The sequence below is a fragment of the Fukomys damarensis genome, unplaced genomic scaffold, assembly GCF_012274545.1.
Source record: "Fukomys damarensis isolate Sample0158 unplaced genomic scaffold, DMR_v1.0_HiC HiC_scaffold_3, whole genome shotgun sequence".
Taxonomy (NCBI): domain Eukaryota; kingdom Metazoa; phylum Chordata; class Mammalia; order Rodentia; family Bathyergidae; genus Fukomys; species Fukomys damarensis.
Window position 1 is genome coordinate 5,117,631 of NW_022900915.1, and position 27,332 is coordinate 5,144,962.

At 39.2% G+C, this 27,332-nt stretch overlaps 1 protein-coding gene across 1 annotated transcript in view; it reads left to right on the forward strand.

Annotated features, from left to right (window-relative positions):
• The window catches only part of Ccdc192 (coiled-coil domain containing 192), a 129,037-nt gene that overhangs the window by 24,444 nt on the left and 77,261 nt on the right, over positions 1-27,332 (forward strand). The window contains exons 3-4 of the mRNA XM_019207863.1: positions 14,574-14,705; positions 15,609-15,665. Of these exons, the coding sequence (XP_019063408.1) occupies positions 14,574-14,705; positions 15,609-15,665 (189 nt within the window). The remainder of the gene's footprint in view (positions 1-14,573; positions 14,706-15,608; positions 15,666-27,332) is intronic.

The window sequence follows — 27,332 nt, forward strand, 5'->3', positions numbered from 1 at the left end:
TTATTTTTTTTTTTTTTTTTTTTTTTTTGGTACCAGGGATTGAACTTGGGACCTTGTACTTGCAAGTCCACTGAGCTAAATCCCCGGCCCCATTAGTCTGTAATTCTTAAATGTCACATTAGACAAAGAATAGTTGGGAAGTGATCAAATCTCAGTGAACTCTATAACTATTTCTATACCAGTTTGGCAGCTCAGAAAAGATAAGTTTAAAAGAATTTTGAGAGGTGAGGTCTACACATCTGCTGATTTGAGTCATATTAGCCACTTTCTGGAGAAGAATGTTCTGATTCCAAAACGTGGAATCTTTGCATGAGTAACACTTAAGATACAAAAGTGAAATCAGAGGGAACAAAGGTTCTCTAAGCTCAAATGACCCCTTTCCTCCTGACAGACAAATGTTCAGCACTAGACTTTTAGGTGTCATCTCCCATTACTTATATGACACTTTGAGCCTAACCTCCTGAAGTAAAAGAGCTACAGATTAACCAAATTCCAGACAAATTAGACACCAGTCCTTTAGTCTAACTTTCCAAAGCTATTAATCTGCTTAGTTTTTATTCTTCTTTTAGACTCTAATTATTAAATTCTAAGATTATTGTTTTTATAATGTTTTGCCATTGTGTCACTGTGTTAAGAAGAGAGGTATTCTGTGAGTTTATTTAGCCTACCGTCAGTCAATGGAATAGTTTGAGATGTGACTGGAAACGATCACTGTCAAAAAGTAATACTTGATTATTGTTTTAAAGAGAAAGTCCTTGGACACTGAATAAATGTCATTTGCTTTGACCCAACACAAATTTGTGAACCTTCGCCTGAAGGGAGTAGAAGAAAAGGCAAAAGCTTCGCTAAACAGGCAGTACCTGTCATGGGAACTAGAAACATATGGGCGTCATTGTGCAGTGCAGCAAGTGCAAGCCCAGTGCATGCTGTAACCCCTATCCCTTGGCCCACACGTGCACCTGGGCCCGCACGTGAGCATACACATTGCTTTTCATTCAGTGCTTATTCCCATCTATACAGAAACTTTTAGCCTTTGAAACTTTTTCACACTTATATTTTATTTGATTTTCATTCCCCACAAGTCATGAGATGGACGAACCCTCCTTAAGCATGTGGTTTTCTTGAGTAAGTAAGGCTTATTTGCAGTATAAACAGATAAGCCCAAAGGTAAAAAGAAAAGAAAATTTCTATAGGAACCACACAGGATGATTTTCTTGAACGACTTGAGAAAAGCTTACTTGGAAAAGAGTGTTTCAAATATTGACTTCCCTCTTGGGTTTTTGAAATTCACAGAAGCATAGAGGGCACACAAGGAAGTGGCCTGAACTAGCAGCCTGAACGCTACAGGCAGGGGTTCAATTCACGTTGCAAATAATGAAGTAGAATATTTGTTAATATTGACCTTTCCCCTGGCAGAGGGTATTGGCCCCAGAGAACAAAAATTCCTAGAGCTGTGTCCCCACTATGACAAAGAACCATCAACGCTCCCTTCTAGTGACTGTCAGTGGAGGAAAAGAACAGATGAGATCCTGAAAGGTTAGAAATATTTATTCAATTTTCACAGATTGTTACACTTGGGTACAAATATATTAGAAACATCTGAAAAATAATTTTACAAGTTTTTTATAATAAAATATTACCTTTATACAATAAAATCTCACATCAGTTTTATAAAATAAAAATAAAAAAGAGAAATCCTGCATAAGATACTTGTTTATTTTATAATTGAATGACTTTTATGATTTTTCATCTCAGTATGATCCAATTCATTATAAAAGTATTCTTTCCTCTTTTATAAATATTTTATCCAGTACAAATCATTGCTAACATTTTGGATTCTTAAGTGAATGATCCTTTTATATAATACCAGTTAGATGTATTTATATTTTCAGTGTTTAGCAGACTAAATATATAGAATGGAAATGGGATATTACTGAATGTTTTAGCTCTTGGAATAAGTAAAATGCAGGTGGGGTATTTTGGGAATAAAGACATATAAGCTGGGGCTGCCCTATCCAAGCAGCTCACAGACAGAATCACTGGAGAACTGAGGGTGAAAGGGATGCTTTGATGGCCCCAAAGAAACTGCACAATAGCAGTAAGTTGTAGGGTCTGTTTGTGTTCGTGTCCTGAAGTACAGTTCTTGAAGTTGGCAGCTTTGTATAACTTGGCTAATTTAATTGGGAGTTGGCAATGTTTTGAGAAAAAGGAGGGTAGGGTGTATAAAAATGCGTTTCAAAAACTTTCAATATTATATCTTTTAAACTTTTTTTATTCATTAATTTTATTGGTGCATTTCAGGTATGCAGTACGCCGACAGTCATTATGAAGAATTCGTACCTTTACATAATATATCATATCTTGATTCTCATTTTGCCCAATATTACATTTTTAATTAAATTGGGCATTTTATTAGATATGGCTGTCTCTATTGCTATGCTTGAAACAGGTCAAATGCAATATTTTCAAAGGACTTAATCCTAAGATTTTGGCTTTCTCAATATTTTAATATAGTTTTATCCCTGAAAAGATAGAAACTGTAATAGCCCCATTTGCCCTATTTTTAAAAATTTAAATTCATTGATTTTTTTTTTTTTAAATGGGGTGAGAGAACCATAGGGAATAGGGGAGCCACTGGTCTTTCTGAAGAGCGTTCAGAATAAGGCACCTTTCTCAAACAATCAAGCATTTGTCCACTGGGTGCCACTGTCTTCCTTGCCAGCCATGCAATGAGCACTTGCAGAAGACAAGGTCTTTACTATTCAAGACAAAAGATTGTTCTGTGTGTGTGTGTGTGTGTGTGTGCGGGCGCGTGCATGTGTGTTTGAAGAAATTCCTTTGCCTGGCTACATGTTAAGGTTCTTCTAAATGTCAGTAATTTAGGACTTGTTACAAGGATACTGGGATTGTAGTTGACTTTTGCAGGTAACACAAATTATGTATATGTTAGCCATGCAGATGAGTACTGGCCAGATGGGCTGGTTTCGTGGGCTAAAACGTGATGGGCCATCAGAAGAAATGACGAGAACAAAGGTCTGTGCTAGAGCAAAAGGGTGAATTTCGTCATTAGCTGAATCCTTACCTCCTGGCTTTGCCTCTGAAGGAAGAAAGTAGGGTTAACTCAGAATGAGCAGTATGGATTCTGGAATTATTGTATATGCTGGGCATCTCTTGGTCCTGGGCCTCAGAATCCCTAAACTTGGTGATTCCCTGAGCTCCAACATGCCCCTTGTCTCACGATAAGAAAGAAAAACAAAAAAGAAATAATGAAGGAATACGGAGCTTGTGCCCATTTCTACTTCAGTCACACAGTACACAGAACACTTTGGAGGCTTCACTCTAGCTAACAATTATGCTTTATTTCTTTATAGTCATATCATCATTGTGAAAATAAAAGAAATATAAGACTAGGACAGCTTCCATTTAAGATTTATAATCTAGGCAGTCAAAGGCATGAAAAGAAACTGCAACAATTTAGTTGGCTAGAGTGAGACGGGATCTACCGCCTTCATCCTGGATTATACTGATAACCTCAACATCTCTAATCCTTTCAAAAGAAAATACTTGATTATACTTCTTTAGGTTCAGAGCAGTGGGAGGAAAGCTAAATGCCTGGAATATAGGTAGCACATAAAGAAAAAGTAGGTGGGAGAAGAAAGACAATAAAGGTGTTAAGAATGTGAGAGGAAAAAGAAAAGTAAGGTTTTAGAGACACTCATAAAAAGCAGTTATGGCACAGTCGTCTATACACACAGGAAGATGAAGAAAGGTAGCATGGGGACTGTTTATGCGAGCAAATTGACCCTACAACTATTGTGGAGACAAACCCTAAGAAAACGTCACAATGAAGCATGAAGCAGACACACCCCCAGACAGAGCTCATGAAGCCACACTCCTGTTGGCAACAGTGCTGACCCAAAGTCTCCTAGATTCCCCAGTGCCAGTCACTAGACTGGGAAGCTCAAGCTTTATTTCTACTCTACTATGCTGGCTTTATGACCTTGGGCCATTTACTTCATATCTTATCTAGAAGGAGGTAAGCATGCTAGTTTCATAGGGCCACTGTGGGGATTGTGAAGAGATAGCTATCTGTCTCTTAGGACCGTTCCAGTCTGAATGAATGTGTCCACCCTAAATCCATATGTTAGCAATTCAACCCGAGAAATAATATTACGTGGTTGGGTATTTGCAAAGTGACTAGAATATGGGGATGGAGTCCTCAGAAATAAGGTTAGTGTCTTTGCAAAGGAGGCCCAAAGAGCTCCCTTGACCCTTCCATAATTTGAGGAAACAGCAAGAGGGTGCCATCCAGGAACCTGGAAATGGGCCCTCCAGACAGTGAACCCATTGGCCCCTTAATCTTCGAACTTCCCAGCCACTGGAGCCAAAAGACATAAATTTCAGTTCATTTCATCCAGGATATGGCATTTTGTTACATCACCCCAAATTCACTAAGGTAGTACCACAGTTCTCAATAAATATCAGTATGTCTTGACCCCTACCAGTATTTGTAACAGAGCTCTACAGTTCTCTTCATGCCTTGAGACTAAATTAATCGCTCACAGTCCCAATCCACCACAAAAGTCTCTTTCATCACATATGGTCCACGTACATGTGTGTTTATATGTACGCATACATATCTTTCTTTACTGTGTCACTCAAAATGTTTGCGAGATGACACAGATCATACCACAGCCATTCCTTGGCTCTCCCAGTCCTAATTTCTCTACCACCCTGCCTGCTCTCCATCAAGCTCCTTCCTCTCAACTTAGAGCTTTCAGTGGTAGTCTTTCTCAACTCTTCATTTGGTAAAGGGCCTACAGTTCTTTCTCCTCATCTTTCCTGTCTGTTTCATCTGCTAGGGCTTCTGTCTGTTCCTGCTGGTTGTCAGATTTTGCCCAGGCTATGAGCTGAATGAGCAGGACCTGTGTCTGGTCCTCTCATCATTTTCTTTGGAGGAGCGGGAATCTGTGATCTATCCCCCAAGGAGGAGGTGAACTCAGTAACGACAGCCTACTCAGAATTGCGGTATGCCTTTCGGGTCTTATAATTAGTAACATATTAATTAAAAATTAAGAGTGCCATAGAAGTTAGTTGGGCAAGAGATTTCATGACTAATGCAAGGGTAAGGACTTGGGAAGCCAGGTGGGAGACTTCTCCTTTTTTGTAAACATTATTGCACTCAAGTACAGATGAAGCATAGAGAAAACACACAAAGGAAGCTCTTTATGGTCTTCAGCGTCATAAAAATAGTTGTACCTCAATGGCATCCATGAAGACAGGTTTGTTGGTGATAGTCCAAATGGACAGGAATTTCAGTGAAGGAGAGCATAGTAGTTTTATCCCTAATCCTTGAAAAAGGCATGTATGAAATTTTCTTATTTGTTAATAAAAGAAAATTTATTTACTTTTTTGTCTCCCCTGGAATCTCCCAATTTAAGATTCTCTTTTACCTTAAAGAATAGCAGATGTGATAACAGAGACAAAGCAGAAAGGAAATGGGATGAGGAGGAAAGTCTAAGCTCAAATCCAACAGGAATGGATGCCTGGGACCAGACTGCTGCAGTCTGGGCTCCAGGTACTGTGGTTTGATTCACGTAATAGCCCCAATAAGGGGCACTGTTATAATCTCCATTTACAACTGCAAACAATGAAATTCAAAAGTATGGTCATTTACCTGTTCTCATAGAGTTAGTAAGTGGTGAATTTCATATTACTGTTATAGGAAATAATACCGAAGGTGAACTATGAAATAGTATGTCTCCCAATCTGTTAGCTGTACACTGAGCTTTTGGTTTCTAAAAATTGAAGAATGAATTCTAGGAACAATAGAGGTTAAGACTAGGAAGATATTTATTGCTAGGGAAGTTCCTGTGGGGCAGGAGGGGTCTCAAGTGGGTAGTCGGGGACTCTATAAGGGAGTTTTATAGGGTGAAACCTACATGGATACAATGTGGGCCATGTGATCATCCAATAAGGTTACAAGTAAGTCACTTAGGTAATAGTGGTCCAATTGGGAAACAAGTCACATAACAAAGTGGATGGAAAGAACAAAGATTCTCCTAGGAAGTGGTGGGTCCAGAGGTCTCTGGTCGCCCACCAGGGTGGCTGATGTCTGTCTAGAATTCATTAGGCCCAGTGTTTGTTCTCTGAGGAAGTGTGCAGGTCTGGTCATCTTATCATTATCTTGAGGCCTGGTTTTCAGTCCAGGTGTCTCTGTGGACCTGTGTGTGTTTCCTTTGTCCTGACCTTGCCCTATTTGACTGCCTATATTCCTACCTAACTCAACTCATCTGTCTATAATATTACAACCCAGGTATTTTTAAAATTCAAGGTCCCATTCTTAATCATATATGGTAGGGCCAAAGAAACTTGTAACTCATTTCCTATTTGCCCTGAGAATGCACACCAGTGATTCTTGCAACTGTAGTGTTTATTCTGAGATAACTCACAGATTTTAGTTCTAACTTTACTCCAAGGTTTGCCATGAAATATCTCACTTTTATTATTATGATTTCTGCAGTGCTGTCATTTGTCAGTAGTCCTTTGGGAACAAAAAATATAACTCTATTTATAGCATTCTGTTTTTAGTAGTGATATTTCCATTTACAAAATGTAGTAACTCGATCACTTTGAAATTTACCACACACAAAAAATTATTAAATCCTGGATCATCATATTCATTCCTATTACATTAGGGTTAGAGAGAAATTCTGTTTAGAAATAGTTTTTATATTTTATTTTCACATTGAAAATCAGATTTGCTTCAGCCTCAAAATACATGTGTATATAAAATTAAATAAACATTGGCAGCAAGCTGTACTTTTTTTCCTAAATAAAAAATGGTCAAAAATTTTCCTCCTGCGCTACAACACTGAAAAGAACAGTTTATCTTGGTTCTCAAAGTGGAACCTGGGTGGGTTTATTAGGCAGATTGATAGGCCTTACCTCCAGGGTTCTGATTTGATCTGGAATAAAATTTAAGAAACTGTATTTCTAAAAAGATCCCATCTAGTTCAAGCAAGCATGAGACACTGATCCAGATCTTCTGGCCAAATTTCCTTACCCCCAGCTACACAGAGTGATGGAATTAGGATAAGATTTAGTTACATAAAACAGACAACCTGGGCAAGAGTGACTTAAATACGGTAGATGTTCAATTTCCACCAAGTCTGGACCTATCCATCCCAGGAAAGGTGAGATAGTCCCCCAGTCCACAGAGGCTTGAGCTTTGTCTTTTTTATATTCTCAAACATGGTTTCTTTCCTCCAAGTCCAAGAGGCCTCTATAGCTGCAGTCAAGAAAGGTGAAGGAAATCCTAGAGCAGAATAAAAAGGTAAACTACAGTTCAGTACTGATAAAGACTATGTTGTCCTCTAACCCCACACCCTGCCCTTTGGCATGCTCACTCTGGCTTATGGCAAAACCCAGTTGGGGGCACTAGTGGTTTTTCAGGCTGTTCAAAGCCAAGGCCAAGCCAAGTTTAGCTTTTTTCTTTTGGGTGGGATTGTTTGTTGTTGATAAGTGAGAATTCAATATTGAACAAGGTGGTCAAGATTTTAAAACTGACCTTCAAATGGGAAGACAGAGAGAGTAAACAAGCATGGAAGACACAAGGAGCATCACATGACCCTGAGAACTTTGCTAGGCCACACTACAGAGCTTCTGTGGAATCATACGGGGTCTTAAAACCTACTGGGCAGTGTAGGTTCTGAGAGTAACCTGTGGGCTCCTGACCTTAATGAAATGATTCTTGCATGAATATAGGAGAGAGAGAGAGAGAGAGTTTTCCAGATAGGGTGGGGCTTTTCTTGTCTGACTTCTTTGGCCAGAAGATAACAAGAGTGGGCCACAAAACATTGATAAAACAGTGCAAGTTGCAGCTGGCAGGGTTGAAAGAAACAGATCACAGTAGCAGAAAATGGAGAATTCTGACAGTTTGCTTTCGCTTAGAAGTTTAATAATTTGACTATTTATACTCACTCTTCTGGGCATATCCATGTGTAGTGTTATAAAGCTTGGACTGGAAATAGGCAAATAAAAACCCCCCAAACTAGAATATTATATTTGACTGTAGTAATCATTTTATGTCTAAGGCTCTAAGATAAATTCAGTTTATTTTTCTCTTCATACATCTTTGTGTCAGATCTATGTTTCCTTTAAACTACAAAAGTGGAAGGAACATTGATTTCTAGAAAATTTTCGGATACTGAAAATCTTTACTGAGTGGTTAACAGTGACTTGGTGCATTCTGAGATTGTCCCAGAAATGTTCTTCTTATTTATTGTTTAAATGCAACAGTGGATCCCTTGATGTCAAGTTTATTTGAAACAAGCAATGTGCCCTTGGTAGGAGTATTCATTTCTGCAAATGCTCAGAAATTGTGCTTGATATGCCAGTCTGAAATCATGAGGTTTTGTGAATGAGTTTTTGTTTTCTGACCTATTTTGAAGTCTACTTTAATGCCATAAAATCACAAGCAGTCTGTTTGATCTGGAATGGGTTTCCTTGTCACCATGAAACCTAGTTATTGAGAACTTTATTTAACCATTTGGTCCAAGTTCTGCTTGATTTTATAACAGGAGTCCCTCTTTAATTAAAAAAAAATCCAACAACCTCTTATTTGAGCAGATGTTAATCTTCACCCCATCACTGGATTATTGGTCATGAACTGGAGAATACTGTAAAAGAAAAAAGAGATGAATTGTTTTGAAGATTCAGGCATGATGACAAATCTGCCTCTGTTATTGTTGCTGCAGGCTGGATGGCTGCACTGAGGACCTGTTACATAACTAAAGACTTCCTCTGCTTATAAATGTCAAGATCAAACAGAGGTCAGTTTTAAATAGCTGGCTGGGTACTAATTAATGTGACTTTTCTGAATGTGAGAAAGCAAAAGGCCTTGTCTCTTAAGATTCATGACTGTACTGATAAGAGCGGGTGTCTTTTTGTGTGGGCTTAAGCTGCATTTTCTTCATCAAGTTTTCTATGAGACGGTAAACTCATTTCCACTTTTCTTAACATGTACAGGTAAAAAGAAGGTTAGATTCTTAGCCTGACTTGTGTTACTATAACAAAATACCTGAGGTTAGATATTTGATAAAGAAAAACATTTGATGTAGCTCACAGTTTTGGAAGTTCAAGAGCTGGTGCCAACACCTGCTCAGCCCTGCTAAGGATCTCATAGTGGATGGTGCTGCAATGGCAGTCGCCTTTAAAAGCAGGTGTGCAGCATGTACAGAAGAGGGATTTAAGGAAGGTGCCAGGCTCACTATAACAACCATTCTTGTTGAAACATCTACTCCTGCAAGACTAGAACTACTCTTATGTGACAGCATCAATCCATTCATGAAAGTGGAGCCCCCAGGACCTATTTACTTTCCAAAGCCTCCAACTGGTAAAGAATCCCCCACGCTGGTTTCAAGCGTCCACCACACGAACATCTAAGAGACAACCATACTCCAACTAGAGCAGGTACATATTTGCTTTCATGTGATTGTTCATTTAAATATTTCCTGAGCTTATACGGTGAGTAAGGCCTTCTGCTAGGAACTCTCATTAATTTAGCTCATGTAAGTCTCTAAAAGGCCCTGAGAAATTGTCTGCATCATCTTGTAAGTGATGAAAGTTCCTCTGTGGACTCTCAGCTCTCTTGCTCCCGCTCTTCACATTCCTTGGATGACCCAGCTTCCGGGCACACAGTCTGCTCGGGATGACGGTGTCTTAATCCTCAGTCCTGATCGTCTTCCTGCCCCTAGACGTGATACTCTAACTTTAGTACATATGCTGTCAAAGGCTTTGAACACAAAGCCTATTTTTATTTTCATTCATATATATATATATGGGGCGGGTACTGGGGGATCAACCTCTGGCCCTTGTGCTTGCAAGGCAGGCAGCAGAACCACTGAGCTAAATCCCCAGCCCCTAGACTGGGTACTCCAATTCCCACTAAAGACCTCCACCAGTGTTCTCACGGTCCACTCAAGCTCTGCTTCTCCAAAGTCCTAGTCATCATTTTCCTACCCCCAGCCTTTTCTTTCTCCCACATCCCCTAGGCCAGTGGTAGTTGTCCCACTACAATGTGGCTGAAATCACAAATCTGCACTGAATTCACTCCTTATTTCTCCTCACCCCACATATCCAGTCAATTTCTGAGCACTGTGATAAATGACACCCCAAATTAGTTCTTGAACCCATCATGTTTTCCCTGTTTACACCATCATCACCATCTAAGCCACCGTATGTAGTTTCTGGCTGTCTTCATTGTTCAATATTTAATGATTCCTCCATGTTTCAGCAAGGTGAAGATTATATAACATGGACCCTCAAATTTCTCTTCTCCTCAGTTTAAAATCCGAACTTGGCCCCTTTTTATCCTCAAGGTCTAGTCAGTGCTACTTCACTGAACTTCCACACCCTTTTAAATCTGACCGGCTATTTCTCCACTTGGTCTCTTTGCTTACCATTTTTAGACCACGTTCAAATCCTCGAATGTGCCATATTCTCTTACCTTTATCTAAGACAAAAATGAAAGCCTTGTTCCTTGGAGTCAAATTTTAATGAATACACTTTCCCTCTACTCCTGCATAGAATTTCTCTTCTCTGCTCCCACTAGCTTTTCTGACCACCTTGTTCATTATCAAAAAAAGAAACAAATCAAGAAACCTCTCCTTGTCAGATGTTCAGTCAGACTCCACTTTTTCTGTAATGCTTTTCTTTTCCCCTTCTGTTCGATAATGCTTTTCTCTCTGGTGTTCTTCACAGGTCATCTCATGAACTCTCTCCCACCACTCTCCCTCCACTAATCATAACAGTCTGTTTATCTCCCACGACACCACATGCCCCATGGAGAAGCTCAGACTCTAAGTCTCTTGGTGTCCCACTTGTGCCTCTGATATCAAAGCCCACATTCTTTCCACTGTAAGACTTGGAGTTAACCTTTAGGCAATGGGGAGCTACTGAATGCTTAAGGAAAGCACATTGAGTTTGTATTCAAGAGAGAAAACTCTGAGAGTGCTAAGATGGAAATACTTGAGACACGAGAGGCAGGCATGTCTAATTCAGAAATGGTAATGGCCTAATTAGGTGGGGAAAAGAAGATAGAGACTAGAAATATTTATGAATAAGGTGTAGTAATTAAGTGTAAGGCAGAGGAAAAAGTAGGGTTCAAGACTGATCCTGAATTTCAGGTGACTTTGTGAAGTTGCCTCAACTTCCTTATGCTTGAAACGTTAGATGGCAAAGATGATTCATTTCCTAAGGAAGGCTGTATGTGAGTGAGGACAGGGATTTAGCTCAGTGGTTCTACTGCCTGCCTCGTTAGTGCAAGGTCCTGAGTTCGATCCCCTGTACACCCCCCTCCCAAAAAAGAAGGCTCCGTGTAGGTTCAATTTACAACTTAATCAGTTTTATAACTTAAATTCCTTAGTTAGGTCTTCTGAGTCTTACAGTCTTTTGCTGTTACATTGGGTCTGTAAACCTATTTCACAGAATTAGATATTTTCTACCTATTTTTCAATCCCTGGAGCTTCAGGGAGAAGATTTTAGACGAGCAGATGTTTTGTCAATGGAGACCTCATTTATTGGCCAAAGGAATGGTTTAATGTTTAAAGTAGAGTTCCACGGATGCAAGTTAGTGGATAGGTAATATTTACAAAATGACAGGAAAAAGTAGCAATGTAGTGTAGAGGTACTTAAAACAAAGCCCCTAGAGCTTGCAATCTTTAAAGTTAAAACTGTTTGAATGACACCTATAAACTATTGGCATTTTAAAATATGTTTTCACGGATGGGCTCAAGCCTTTCAGATTCTACATGACACTTTAAATATAGAAACAGATAGGACAATCTACCTCTACTCCACTGACCTAGACATTAATGAGATTTGCAAAAATGTAAAACAATACTACCATTCCTTCTACATTTTCTTTTTTTCTCATTGTTTTTCGAAAGGGTTATTTTTAGTTAAAAAGTTTTATGTTGACACCTACAGTTATTATTTTAAATAGATCAATAGAATTACTTTTAAATTTCTGTTTTAATTTCTAACCAGTAAGTATCAATAGATGTTACCAACATAAACAACAGCTCTTAAAGTCCTCGGTGACTATTAAGACCCTAGAAATGTCCTGAGTACAAGAAGTGGGCAAACTCAATGCAATGATTCTGCAGCATGTGACTTCAGGGGACAACATACTCGGGAACATGAGCCATGAGGGAAACCCCCATTTCATGAAAGACAGTAAATAGCGTACATTTGATGAACCAAATGGTAACTACCAGTCAGAATCTTTCTTCCCCGACACCCTGACTTCAGCTTCTTGCACCTATTTTCGCAGCTCCAACCCACTCACATACTGTCCTGTGTGGCCAATGCATTTCTGATCCTGATGGAATAATTTTAAATTTGTTGCACGTAAGAGCCAAATTAAGTGCCTTTTTTCAAAGCAATGTAAAGGAGGCGAAGTAAGAGCTGTTCCTTGATTTTTGCCTAAGTTTAAGTTTGCCAGAGTCTGGGTTTTGGAAGTCAGGCTTCAACTGTGCAGTCAAGAAAAATGACCTCCAGGGAGTGTTTCTTAACCCGGTGAACATCAGAGAGGCTTTTTCTGAGAATGACTGATTACACAAAGTCTAATACTAAGTCATATAGTAAGAGCTCTCGAGAAGATGTACAATGAGTTAGAAACTGATTTCTATTTCTCCTTATCTAAGAGAACTGGTAAGAAAAAAGACAAAAACAAAACAAAGAAAGAGGTGCTGATCTGGTCTAGATTTTTACTTCACGTCCTGCAACATCTGTGCGTTTTTGTCCTGAGCCTTTCAGTAGAAGAGATTCTCCCACCCTCCTTCCTCTTCCTCTTCATTCTCATCTTGAGTGTTTCGTGTTTCCTTTGGAATGTACCCACACGCTAAAGAAGTGGTAAGCTGAATTGTGACTCTGTTCTAATGGGAACAACCATGATTCTAACAAATACCTTATTTTCTCCTTGATATTATTTTCTGTAACCCATTGATTATTCAAGAGGGTGTCATTTGATTTCTTTTTTTGGTTTTTTCAGACAGGGTCTCACTATGAAGTTCAAACTGACCTGGAACTCACTATGTAGCCGAGGCTGGTCTTGAACTCACAGCAATCCTCCTGCTTCAGCCTCCCATGTACTGGGATTACAGGCATGCACCACCACACCCGGCTACATGTCATTTAATTTCCATGTGTTTGCATAGTCTATGTAGTTTCTTTTGACACAGATTTCTTGTTTCATTGCACTATGATCTGATAATGTATATGGGATGATTTTTATTCTTTTGCATTTACTTAAGCATGCTTTACGAACTAGTATATGATCTTGGAGAAAGTCCCATGTGCTGCTGAGCAGAAGATATTCCGTTTTTGGATGGAACATTGTAGATGTTTATTAAGACCATTTGTTCATTGTTATTCTCCAATTATTTTGTTATAAAATTTTATCTTATTTTTTCATAATAGAAGTGTCTGTTTATACTTTCTTTATTAACATCTACTTATATTACATTAAAATTTAAAAATTTGGTTCAACTCTGATGTTTCTTCATTGATTTTTTTTTGGTCTAGTTGATTTCCATGGCAAGTTGACTTTTTAATTTGGTAAATTTCTTATGAATTGCTGTGTGATTCAGTAAGAGAAAGTATGCTTTGTAGTAACATTGAGTAATACAAAAGAGAAAGAGATAATCTTCTTCAGAGAATACATAGGCAGATGCAGCTAAGACAAAATTGTGCGTCCCTTTCCAAGGACTCTTCCAGCAATGTTTCAGAGCTGTAGAGAAAGGACACAGTAAGTTGTCTGAATGAAAGAAAAATCAGATCTGAATGCTTTCTCCGAGAGAACTACAGGAGTAGTGGCTACTATACTACCACTTTCTGCAAGAGAAATCTATGAACACTGAAACAAAAACAAAACCTCTATTAGAAAGGTTTTGGTTGTGGTTTGCCTAAAACTGCCTTTAATCAGACTTTAACTCACAATTCCCAATTCGTTTCCCTTCAGTCCAATTTCCCTGCTGCTTCTACATGGAATATGCAGGGGGTGTGAACTCCCACTCTTGAGAGAGAGAGAGAGAGAGCTGGAGCCGAGTTAAGTTTCTTCAAGAACCACATGTAAATCCCAGTGCAGGTGTGAGATTCAGCTGTACAAACACAATGCAACCCCAAAACACAAGGAAGATAAGTGTTGCACTGAAAGTTCCTCTGTCCATTGTAACTATGTAGTCTCATCTCTTGCCCTGAAAGAAAATACTTCATAGATATAAATAACATCAATATTATTTCTTCTTTCTTTTTCATTGACCATCTGTGAAGAATGTCCCAGAGACTCTTTTCATATTTAATAAATATCAATGGATAACAGCAATTCATTTCTAAATTGAACTTTTCAAAGGAGATTTTTATTTATTTACTTATTTTTGGTACCGGGATCGAACTTGGTTCCTTGTGCTGTCGAGGCAGGCCGCGGCACCACTGAGCTAAAGCCCCAGCCTTAAAAGGAGATTTTTAAATATTGAGTATTTACATACCTTATAAGAAAATATCTTCAGTTTTCAGCCTCTGAAAGAACAAAATCAAAACTTCTTGAGCAAGTTTACTGGATGGAGGACAAACTAGAAGCTGTGGACGTTAAGGAAGCCAGTAGGGAATTATATGAAAAAATAATTCTAATAAAAGACCAGGTATGTTTTGGAGGAAAAAATAATCTTTCTTTTAAAAGTTATTTAACCTTATATGAATTGATAACTCTACAAATGCTGAAAGTGCATATTTAAGGTCATGATGGTAAATACCAATGTTTGTGTTTTTTAAAAGTAATTGTATTCCCTGATGAATATTGGCATAAAATAAATCTGTTATTTATATTTTTAAAACTTGGTATGTATCCTCTTGACTAATATAAGTTGCACATTCTACTTTATAAATGATATTGGCTACACAGATGTTTCTTATGTTCTAAGTTGAGACTAGCCAAGGAATAGTTTATATGTAGTAAAACAAACAAGTAGATCGGAAAAATTTGGCATATGTTTTCAATCAATTAATTCACCAGAAATAATCTCTGAATATCTGGATATTTTATATGTATCATGATATAAATTCACTTCTTATTCAACCCAAAGGTTTTGTATCAGCTTTTGGAATATACAGATATGTTTTTATATTTGAGGGTGTGTGTGTGTGTGTGTGTGTGTGTGTGTGAGAGAGAGAGAGAGAGAGAGAGAGGGAGGGAGGGAGGGAGAGAGGGAGGCAGGGAGAGACAAGGTATGTTAACATTAACTTTAACACATCACAGAGACATTATTTTCCTTGAGCATTTCCTAGTTCTTAAACTTGTGTATTTGCCCTCAGGCTCTTCCTCAGAATGGAAGAGGAAGAGGGACGGGGAAACACAAACTCTGTAATGGTGCTTTCCAAAGCGAGTAGTTGAGATAATAATTCTGCCATTCCCTGTGCTCACTTTGGCAGCACACGTACTGTCATTCATAAGATTTGATAACTGATACATATTCAGATCTACAATACTTTGGATATATGAAAGGAAGAGTTATGCACTTGGTTTTTTTATACTTTTTCAATTTCAGTGCATTGAGAAGCTGCAAGCTGAAATAAAAGCTTCCCAGAAACAACTTAAAGTCCATGTAAGTATTTTTCTTCTTTTTTAATCCATTTATTTATATCATTGTTATCCTGAAGAGTGAATAGACATTTTCCAGAAGTTAAAAATGAGTGAATTTTGCTACAAACCAAATCACAAAGCTAAAAAAAAAATCAGGATTTTCCTGCCTCTACCAAGTGGGTCTTTGTACATACAGTTTTTATTTTTGCTGATGATAAAAATGACAAGCTGATATCTTACATATAATCAGATGGTCGAGTCAGGTCTATCCTGATGGCTACCAGAATAAAAGAGGGAAACTAAGGGTAGTGAATGACAACAGGTTAGTTTAGTGAGTAGGTGAAGTGATGAATTGTGGCAATTAGAGACACTTCAAATATAGGTCTAAATCTTCGGCATATGTAAAACTCACCTAAAAAGCCTCTTAAAAGTTGCTCAGAGATTTTGTTTCCTGAATGCCTAGGATGGAACCCGAGAACCTGCACATGCAGGTGATCTTAGAGTCAAGTCACGCCAGTGGGTCACACTTTGGCCAGCACATTTTACATATATTCTTTCCTACCCAGTCTCGTAATTGTCAGGTGAGTGGCCATTTAAACCAGAGTACATAGTTGTCCATTTTCTCCTGTAAGTACTCACTTGAGTGAAATACCATGGATTTCCAGGGCAAATTTCATTCCTACTGTAGCCTCTGTATTATTGAACATTTCCTACCCCGATACCTTTGGACACTCACAGTCATAAACCAGCCAAGGATGCAAACAATTCTAATGCCTTCATGAAGTTGCCTCCAAAGACTTGCTTGCCATTCTGTTCATGATTTCTTCCATCTATTTTGTCTGCTGTTGTAATTTCTGGATTAAAGACACTGGCTGGTCATTTTAAATGGCCATTGTAACATCACCAAGTTCTTCACACAGCTCTGGGAACTGAAATCCTGGATTGCAAAAAACTTGCAGAAAAGAAAAAGAAAAAAAAAAGATACAATACAGGAAGGGAGAGGGAGAGAGGAGAGGGGAGACTGCAAAATATTAAATTTTGATGATCTTCCCTTTCAATGAACCTATGAACTCTTCTTGGTAAGAAGCTCAGCAATTGCCCTATTTCTTGTCATAGATGAGGGAAAAGCTAATCTATCCTGGCAGTTAGCAGAGCTTTTAACACTAAATTCGAAGTCATTTGGGGTCTTGCACGTTCACTCGACCAATACTGAAAATGATTTCTACCTGCATTGGAGGCGCTGTGACACAGTCTAGCAGAAGTATGCCTCATTAGCCCAGAATCCTGTGGAAGGTGTCTCTTCCTGGCCTGCCCCTGACAATGCCCCAACATGACTATTGTCACAGGAATTCCCTTTCGATGGATCGTTACCTACAGCCACATGTATAAAGGAAGGTTTTAGCTCAGCATTTTCAAAGGAGAACAGATGTAGTCACTGGGGTTATCTCCAGCATCTCTTCCTGAAAAAAATAGTCACTTGTGCCTTAGGGAGATTCCTGTGGTATTTTCCTCCTTTGCCTAGTTTTATGGGTTCTCTGTTTCTCCCATGATGCTACCGTCCCAGGCTTGTCTGCACTGGGGCCCCTTCTTTACATGGGGTATTGTAACTTCTCATATATAATTGTCCAACATTCGAACTTCAACACAGTGTATTTACCTCAATTCAGCAAGAAAAATTTCAGTTTCAAATGAAAGCAACATTAAGAATAGTATTTACTGAGAGTGGCCTGTGCCTTTCTAGATTATGGAAGGTGCTTTGTACATTATCTATTTTAAGTCTGTATACAACACAACTAGGTGAACATTATTTTTATATTAGAAAACTGAATCTTAAAAATGTTGTATTGCTCGTCACACTCTGAAACCAGTGATTTTGCTATCACCACTCAATGCTTCTCCAAATTATATTCTCTCCATGCCATTTAAGGTGTCACATGGAATGTGTAAAGTCTCCAACCTCCTGTTTTCTTTTTATTCACTCTTAGTGACTCATCAGTTCATAATGTTGCTGCTCTAACTGCCATGCAAAATAAACAACCACCTCCACTACCATCAAGTTTTTTTCTGTCTTAATCATCCCCTCATTACAGCTCTTCAGTGTTTTAAAAAACATTTCTTAAAACACTGTCCCTAGAGGAAGCACTCCACAGGTAACAGGTATCCTGGGAAAAAATGGAGGAAGAGGGCTAGAAACAAAATTAAGTTAAATGTATTTAGTTTTTGGAGGGATTATCCATGCTATAACCAATTTCCAAAGGTGTTCGACCATCATTGGCGTCTAAAAACACAAAGGTTGGGAGATTGTTGGCCTATTGCATCAAACCAAAGCTCCTTTCTTCCTAAATATGACCTGGGTCTTATTTTGATTTGGTGCAAACACAAAATCAAATTCATCACCTTCTATTCCCATCTCCCAGTTATGGCTGTTTGTGTTTCCTAGCCATGGTGATTAATCTTACACGGCTGTTATTGATTCGAAATTCCAACTATAAAGCAGTTTTAAAATCCTGCCTCCCTGCCTCCACCTACATTTAGTTACCTGTCAAATGCTGAGTACGCTTCTTCACACTGTTTCACTTCTGAGTCTTCTGTTCCATCATACTGCCACTTCTCCAGGTCTTTCTGATTATCTCCTGGGTTAGTGACTATGACTGGCACCAAATAATTAAATATGCAAGATGAAAGCCTCCTACTTCCCCACCACCGTACAAAGTACCCACTGGCTTTGACCCCAGCAAGTCCTCTTTGCTGAGAAGAGAAAGGATAAGCTGGGCATGCGGCTTGGTGGTACAGCACTTGCCAGGCATGTGTGAAGCCAGGTACCTGACACGCCTTAAATAGCTCACAGTCACACTAAAGTTTAAAATTCCTGTCTGCCCTCCTGAAATGTTTAAAGAGCAGCTCCTCTTGGCACATAGTTGGGCACCCAGACCGCTCTATCCAGGCTGCTAAGCTAATGCCCAGGGCATTTTCATCAGTCCCTCCCACAGGACTACTTAATCCACTTAGAGATCTACGCAGGATAAAACAGATATTCGAAGAAAATATTTATAATCACTTGGAGATAATTGTTCATATGAAGGTAATTTGAGTAGGGGATAGTTATCTAAAGGAAGAATTCCTTTAAAATTAATATTTTTGATATAGTTGAATCCATTTCTTGCCTATTTTTAGTACTTGGAGGTTTAAGCATTTAGTCTGTACATCTACTCTTTCACTAGTAATCTGATGATTTTCACATGTCCACCCTACGCGCCAGGCCATCTCTGGGCAGTTAGCTAGCCACAAGACCAGTCCAGGGCCAAACTTCTGTAACATTCAATGGGATTATTTGAAAAATGGAAATCTGGGTAACTGGGCTGTAGGCATTCAAGTGTTGTTATTTTCAGTGCTACCCTGTGTGTTTGAACTATCTCATAATCTAAAAAGCTAAAAATCTAAATGAAAGAATCCTTCACATGAATTGTGTAGCTTGCTCCAGTCTGCAGGACGGAAGTATTTGTCTCCGGAGGGAAATGCTGCACCATATAGGACCATGAGAACTTTCCCAAAGAGTTGGTTTAAATTCTTCCTTTAGTTCTTTGAAGAGCTAAAAATTGCCATTTTACTTTCTAAGTTAAGTATCTCCAAGAGCTCCAGTTAATAAAGTGTGCAGATTTTCCATGCCCTGAAAGCTCCAGACCTTTCATATATTGATCTTTTCCTACATGGGCAGTTTTCTTGGGTTTTGTTTTGTTTTGCTCTGCTACCAACCATCCATTAACATGCCTTTGGCAATAATAACCAGATGTACTTTTCAGTTGTGAGAGCCCACTGTGTGCTCTCTTAGTGAGCTTGTAATTCAAAGTACCCCATCAGGGAGTAGCAGGAGAGGGGTCTAACCCTTAAGCCAACTGACTCTTTCTGCAGGGAATCTGCGTGTTAACTCAGGTGAAGTAAGAAAAGAATAACAGCTATATACTGATAACAGAAGAAGGTACATTCTGCCATTGATGCTCAGACCTAACAGCAAAGGAGTTTATGCTGTCTGGACCAGCGTTGTTTAGATAATTTTGTGAATGAGATTCTCAGAGCTCTTAGGAGCCACCCAATAACCATCAGCACCCCTGCATCCCTTTGTCTTTAAATAGGTCAGAATCAGATTCAATTTTTTGTATAACTGAGAAGCCATAATTCTTACCTTGCCTCAGTGCTTTTCAGAAGCATTCACATCATCTGAGGCTTATTTAAAATGCAAGTTTTGAGGTCCCTAGTCTGTACGTCCCAAACCAAAAACTCTGCAGATGGGAATCTATCAATGTTTGTTTTTTAAAGTCCTCTAGGGATTCTGATGCTGGGGAACATCTGAGAAGTATTGTACTGCCCAGTGAAGGCTCTATTCCTTGCAACCTAGATCCTCCATTCTGACCAGCACATTGTCCCTGCCCAGCATCCTGCTCATGGGTGATCCCTCGAGTTTCACACGGCCCAGGAAACATCTCCAGGCCTATTTAACATAGCACATCTCAGCACAAGGTACTTGTTCATTCAGCTGATAAACCAAAAAGAAAATGATCTCCCTGCCCTTATTCTCTGAATCCCATACTCCTGTGTACTCCAGAAGCATCACTTCATTCCTGAAGCCTGTTGTGACTGATTCTCCTGGAAAGTGACAGTAATTAACACCGTGGAGTCACCTGAGAACATACACTTTTCCACATGCTCCTGCCCAAGTTATGTCATTTATTTTTTCATAACAGTGTGATGAGGTATTACTCTTCCCCCATCAGATGAAGAAAGAGTCAGAGACACTAGGATCTTTGCTTACATTGAATAGCCAACATTGTAATGTAGCAAAAATTCTAATGCTCTTGTTCTGACTTTGGGGCTCTTATTTCTAAGCTCTGTTTCACTTCCAATTCTGAAGTTTTGATGCCTATATATGCCAATGCACATATAGTGATTATGGCATTATTTTTTTTTTATTTTTCAACTTTATGCATTCTTCAGACCCTGAGGCAGAATTAATCAACCTGTGAGACTGACAGTAGAAGTTTTCAGAATTCTACCAGGAACCAATGAGAAATGTAGAAATTCCTTTTCTGTGGGTCATTTTTACAGAGCCAGATATTTAATCTAACTGAAAAAATCCTCCCACTGAGTCCTGGACTTGATCTGTACTCCCCGGATGCCATTTTCGTTCTTACATGTGTGATTCTGACAGTCGGAGAGGCTAGATCCGACCTGGCCCCTTACCTCTAACAAGTGATTACGTCAGGGCGAGAATGGGAACCAAACTTCTCACTTGCCCCATCTGGCTTCCCAACCCTCAAAATCCCTTTACATCCTTCAACTTTCATTTTTTTGTCTCCCGTTTAATATGTTCACCTTTTCAAGCTGCACTAAAATTCCTCTGAAATGTGCAGTACCAAACTATATCAATGACTCATAAAAGAAGGAAACTAAGTTCACATCTGGCCTGTGTGGTTCTCTCTCTCAGAAATGGTTCTGTGGACCGTGGATGCAATTATGAGCATCTTACAGCTCACTGGCCACAGAATCACTTGACGCTCCCTTCCCCTTCGCTCTCCACGGCCGTGGCACCCAGAAATGGCACTGATGCGAGTGCTTGGATTCACTGAGTTCCCCACCAGTTCGGTCTCAGCTGCTACTCACCTTCCCAGGCCCACTCTTCATTTCCCTTGCTATCCGACTCCCCAAGGAGATGAACATCTCCCGACTCCATGGGTCACGCTCTCTCCCTCTGTGGTATAGATAACAGGAAGTTCTCTTTTGGTCCTTTTCCTGTCCCATTAGCTGTATTCCTTAAGCTCTGGGACTTGGCTTATTGGTACCTAGTTCTAGTCACAGAGTTCGATGTTCAGTAGATGCTTGCTGAATGAATGGAGGAGTCAAAAAGAGAATGTACACATGTCACAGCTGACACATGCATAACGTTTAATGTTATTTTTGCTTTGTTTTGGATATTTGCAATGCAGTCTATGTAGTCCAGGCTGGCCTTGCATTCACAGCGGTCCTCCTGCCTCAGCCTCCCAAGTGCTAGATTACAGGTGTGTGCCACCACAACTGGCTCCTTTTAATTTTGCTTTTTAAAATCAAGCAAACAACAACAAATAATCAGACATATCTCTTGTTTGTAGAACATTATCTAAAAAAAATACCAACAAATTACTTATAATTTTATCCTATTTTCAAAAAGAAACAAATCAAATAAAATTTATGTAAGTTGGTTATGTCTTGATACTTTATGAATAAAAAACTGTAGCTGTTCTCTTCTCTTGATAAATTTATATACTATTATTAAATATTAACTATAATGTTAATATTAACCATAATATTTAATTTAACCATATTTATACTTTAATTTCACAAAGAATTTAGAATGGCTTATAGGGAATGCATGTATGAAATAGTTGCATTTTAAAAAGTACATAAATAATAATAATTGAGAACATATATCAGAACAAAATAGCAATATCAAGGCAAAAATAGAATATGTATATATAGTTTATAAATTATCATACAATATAGTTCAAAATAAAAAAGTAGTTCTGAACTTTCTAACAGCTAATGTCAAAGTGGGAAATTATTTGATAAATAATTTTTCTTGCATTGGGGATGAAGGGATGTTGCCACTTTTTTTTTTTTTTTTTAGTAAGCCCTAAATGAGTTTTACATTAGATTTAATACAGGGAATAGTGCAGTATGGGGGCCCCACAGTACCAGGGCAGCAAATGTAGTAACAGGTTTTAGATTGCGCTTTCTGTAATTTGCAACAGAAAACGCCAAAAGCATAATATATTAACAGTTAATCTCTCTAATCATAATAATAGTCTAGCTAAACCAGGCATGGTGGCGCACTCCTGTAATCCCAGTACTCAGGAGGCTGAGGCAGGAGGATCGCTGTGAGTTCGAGACCAGCCTGGGCTACACAGTGAGTTCCAGGTCAGTCTCAACTACAGAGTGAGACCTTGTCTCAAAAAACTGGAAAAAAAAATAGTCTAGCTGGTATTGCCTATGTTTTTAATCCCCAGCTATTCATGATAATCAGCAGGCAAGTTTCCCCCTGAGTAACTAATGTAGAAAGAGAGGCGGCCAAAGCAAGTCTTGTTGGTCTGGAAGAAGCCTGATTTATATAAAAAGGTGGCACAGCAAGATGAAGATTCAGGTCACGGCATGAATTCTCCTCATTTTTAAATGTTGACGACAACTGAATGAAATAAAATAGAATCCTTTGGGCGGCAAACAAAACATGTTTATAAGGAGCTTATGTATGAGTTGTACATTGGGTTGTAAATCCGTGAAGCTACTTCCTCACATCTGTTCTACCATTTCAAAGATGTTCTTCACCGAAGACTGGAACGGTAGTGATTGTAGGGAAGGAGGGGTCAGTTTGTTCTGTTACTTAGGATTGTGCTAGGACAACCGCAGAATTCAGCGGCGGAACACAATGGACGTCAACTGCTTGCTCACGGCAGTGACAGTCTGTTGTGGCTCTTGTGCCTGTGGTTCACCTCTGTTACTCGGTGTTATTCCGCGATAAAGACTGAGGGGGACGTAGCCACACTTCATTGATGCTGACCCTTGTTAATGCTGCCTTTGTTGCCGGTATGCCTTCGCCTGGTCATCATTTACAGTATACACTTCAACTTTTACCTATCGGTTCAAATGGATGTAATTTTCAGTACCAGATTCGACTCTTTGGAGTTGAGCTCTTAATCAGTTTAATACTTGCAAAATACATTCATATTCCTATCGAGTCCAAGCGATTACTTATTCTTTCTGCGCATGAGGGGATCGTGTAGGTGACAGGTCTGTGTCTGCCAAAGGCGGCACAAAGGAACCAGCTCTCCGGCATTCCTGCTCACCTTCGCTGCAGTAAGAATACAAAGATTGCATCAGGTAGCTGTTGGCACCTCAGGGAATGGAAAACTACCGCTGAGTTTTGTGACGGGGGAAGAGCATGTTGACTTCTCTTGCGGCCTTTCTGACCACACGCATGCCCTCCCAGCTTGGCGTCCCAGCCTCCTGGAGAATGCCACCCCACCTGTTTCTCTCCAGTCTTGCTCTACCTCACGAATAAATGTCACTAGTGGGAACTTTTATTATGTTACATACTTTCTGTGCATACTGCTAAAGGGTTGTGGATGACTTTGGCAAAGTTTCTTTGTTGGGTCCACATTCTGGGGACTTTTGTGCCCTGGACTGTGGAAGACGGTAAAGGGCACACGCCTCTTCACAGGATCATCTAGATGTTACTCTTCACTACTTGATACAGCGCTTAAAATGTCCCTATTTTATTCTTCTGTCCTGTTTTACTGTTTTAGTCTTCCCGTTCTCAAATTCTTAGTCAAGAATTCTAAGATGAAAGCCCCTATAATAAAACTGAACGAGAAACTTCGGAATGGTTGAGAATTTTTAAACAAGCAAATTTTACTACAAGTTTCCTAGAAGTCATAGATGTCAATCTCTCTTTTGCCAGACAAAAAGGGAAATAGCTTCTAATTTCAAATGTTAATTTAATAACTGTTTCAATGCAGATGTTTATCATTCATAGTGTTCTGAACATAAACAATTCTGGGTTTTCCCCAGTCTCCTCCCTTTATGTGCCATTTAAGGATGGCTGGCAGCAACCCAGCTAAGGGACTGCAGGGATGGCAAGGGGTCTGGGAGAGCTCTCTTGAGTCTTTAGGAATGAAAGGAGATTACCATAGCTCTGGAATCTGTGACAAAAATCAGCAACCATATAAATAAATGACTTCGACTTGTTTAAACAAGTGTGATTTTCAGAAGATAACCAGGTCATAGTCAACAGATGGTTTAGATATGAGTCATTTTAAAACTAGAGAAAAACTGAAATAATAATTCCACACTTTCTCAACTTTCGTCATTAAAAACTTGTGGCAGTATTGTGTTTTAGGAACTCAGGAAGATGGGCTTCTCATGGAAAGGGTACAAGTAAGTTACAGAATTCTAGGAAGAGGCATAGGAATGCAAAACAAACACAAATGATTATTAATTGTTCATTCTTCAACTATTTTTGCTGATCCTAACAAGCCAGTCTTTCATCCTCTGAGCTTAACGGGCGTGTGCAGGAGCTGTGGCTGTGAACGGTTGTTGTCTGTCCTCCTGGAAGAACTGGGTAAGAGGAAGGATTAAGAGGAGGAGCAGGAGGAGGCTTGCAGGATCACTTAGCAAGGCTGCTGCGGCGTGGGGAGAATCCAGAGCACATGAGGTGGGTGTGGGAGCAGGGACAATGCAAACAGTCAGACTGGAAGGACAGCGGAGGCAACGAGCAGAAATGAGAATAGGAGGCATGTTTTTGCCTTGTGGAATCGCTAATGAGAATGCAGCTAGATGTTTACACTGAGCATTAAAAACAAATCATGTCCAGTCCGAGCTCATGGGAATGATTCCCTCTCAACACTCTCCCGTGCGTGCAACGCACCCATTTCCAGAGACACGACTCAGGAGGTAGCCGAAGTAATTAGAGAGCTCTGCCGCGGTCATCTTTGAAAGGCTGCAGTGTTCAGTTAATGTGTGGTTGAAAATTTTTGCTCTGGACAGAAACATAATACTGAAGTTGAGTTCAACTTGAAGAACTGACATGTTAGGTGCTCATAAATGTAATGTCTGGAGTGCACTGGGATAGTTAAAAACATAGTTGGATAGTGACTCAGTACATTTTCAGATAGTTCTGTGTTCCTGGGGGAGTTTACTTCACAGGGTTTTGAATTTAAACTTCAGAATGACTTCCTCACAGTCTGATCCCTTGCTAGTCAGTCTCAGATCAGGCTCCTTCAGGAATTCATGCCAACAAAACTATGATGCTTTTTAGCTTCCAAGGCTGACTCTCCCATTTATGTACCTGTTCTCTCAAACACGATTGATGAGAAATGGGTGTTTTCAGAATCTTTAGTATGGCCTCTTTTCTTCTTAAAAAACTTTAATTCTTAGTTTCCATGGATAGATTTTTGTTTGTTTAAATTTTATTTTCAAGACCATATGTTCTAGAGAGATTTCTAGCCTCTTTGCAGCTGTCATAAATAATTATTTTGAAAACAGCTCTCTTTTAGCATTGAACGTTTATAGCCTTTAAAAATGTTCAGTCGGGAGACTTCTGGCTCCATCTCTCATTGTGAAAGTGTAGGTTCATGGGTGTATACTCAGATCTATATGTATGGTACTTGCACACAATGTGTGCTTTGGAAGCTATTTTATACATCAACTTTAACATACTTTAGAAAGAATCAATTGATATTTATGCTATTTTCTTTGGATTCCCACTTTTCAGAGTAAACTAAATCTGAGACAAATGAAGACAAAATGTCAGAATATCAGATGAAAGTCAGACTGCCTCTCTCCTACTAGATTTCTTTAGGAGTAAGTGCCCAAAGAGATTCAAAACCCACGTCTCGAAACTAGTTCTGTGATGTGACTCATTTGGCAATGGGGTAAGCAAGGGGAGTATTCAGATTTAGCACGATATCTGTAAATTCACAGGTTTTTGCATAGAATTTACCTTGGCATCGTCAAAGAAATAATCTCTCAGGAGCTTCTAGATTGCCCACTGGACTCTAAGAAATATTTTAATAGGAAAGTATAAGAAATAGAATTTATCAAAATTAGTTCTTGGTCAAATATTCTTATACACACGTACATGCAAAACACAAAGCTCACAGATGTGTGTTGTCTCTCAAATCTTTCGTCCATCTTTGCTACTTAGATAAAGCTACTAGAAAATATATTTTAAAGCTGTTGTGGTAAATGCATTTGTAGTCTAGAAAAGTAGTGAGTGGGGAGGGAGCAAAGGAATAGGATTTATAACCTGACATGCTTGGCAAAAGAATCATGATTCAGAGTTAGTGTTTTGGAGAGAGTAACTCAGATATCAGCACACTGCTATGTGGACATTTTATTGTTAGTGTTAAATATCACAAGGGTTTCAAGTTGCATTAGTGAAACTTTTTAATGTTTGTATCAGAAATGATAGAGAGAATTTGCCAAATTAAGCTGTGAGAAGGGAGACTTTACTGCAATCATAGCAGAGATTTGCCAAGGCCCTAAAAGCTAATTAACAAATTTGGGACAAACTTTTACTTACAAATCAGTATCAATGAGCTCCTAAGGTAGAGTCCTGTGATATTAGTCATGCTCTTCTTTAGAAGAAATATATTCTAATGGTATGAGCAGAATAGGCATTAACTGAAGGTCATTGGTAACTGCCCAGCTCTCCAGGAGGACAGGGGAATCAGACCTGGGAACTGTGGCTGAGAATGCAGGTTATGTCACAGCGCAGGACTTTCCCAGGGACTCTGCCTCTCTGATTCCGATCTGGGGCCTGGGAGCTTTCCTTAGATCTTGGGCTTCTAAACAGGGTGTTTCTACTGTGAGCAGAACGCACAGAGCACCTATTTTGGTCTACATTCTGGCATGAATATTCTAACCAAGGAGAGGCTCTATGCAGGTATCTCAAGCCTGCACTGAGGAAGCAAGGGGGCAGCAAGCAAAATTTTTACTTTGGCTTTGAGAGAGTGCAGTCTCATAAGGAGAGGAAATTCCTATGCTTAGGGAAAGTGGTTGGCAGGCAAAAAGAATGTTAAATTTCTATCACACCTATTAAAGCCAGATTCTGGTTCATAGGGCTAGCCTAACCCAGTAAAATCCTGGTTCTCTGAAAAAAGAAAAT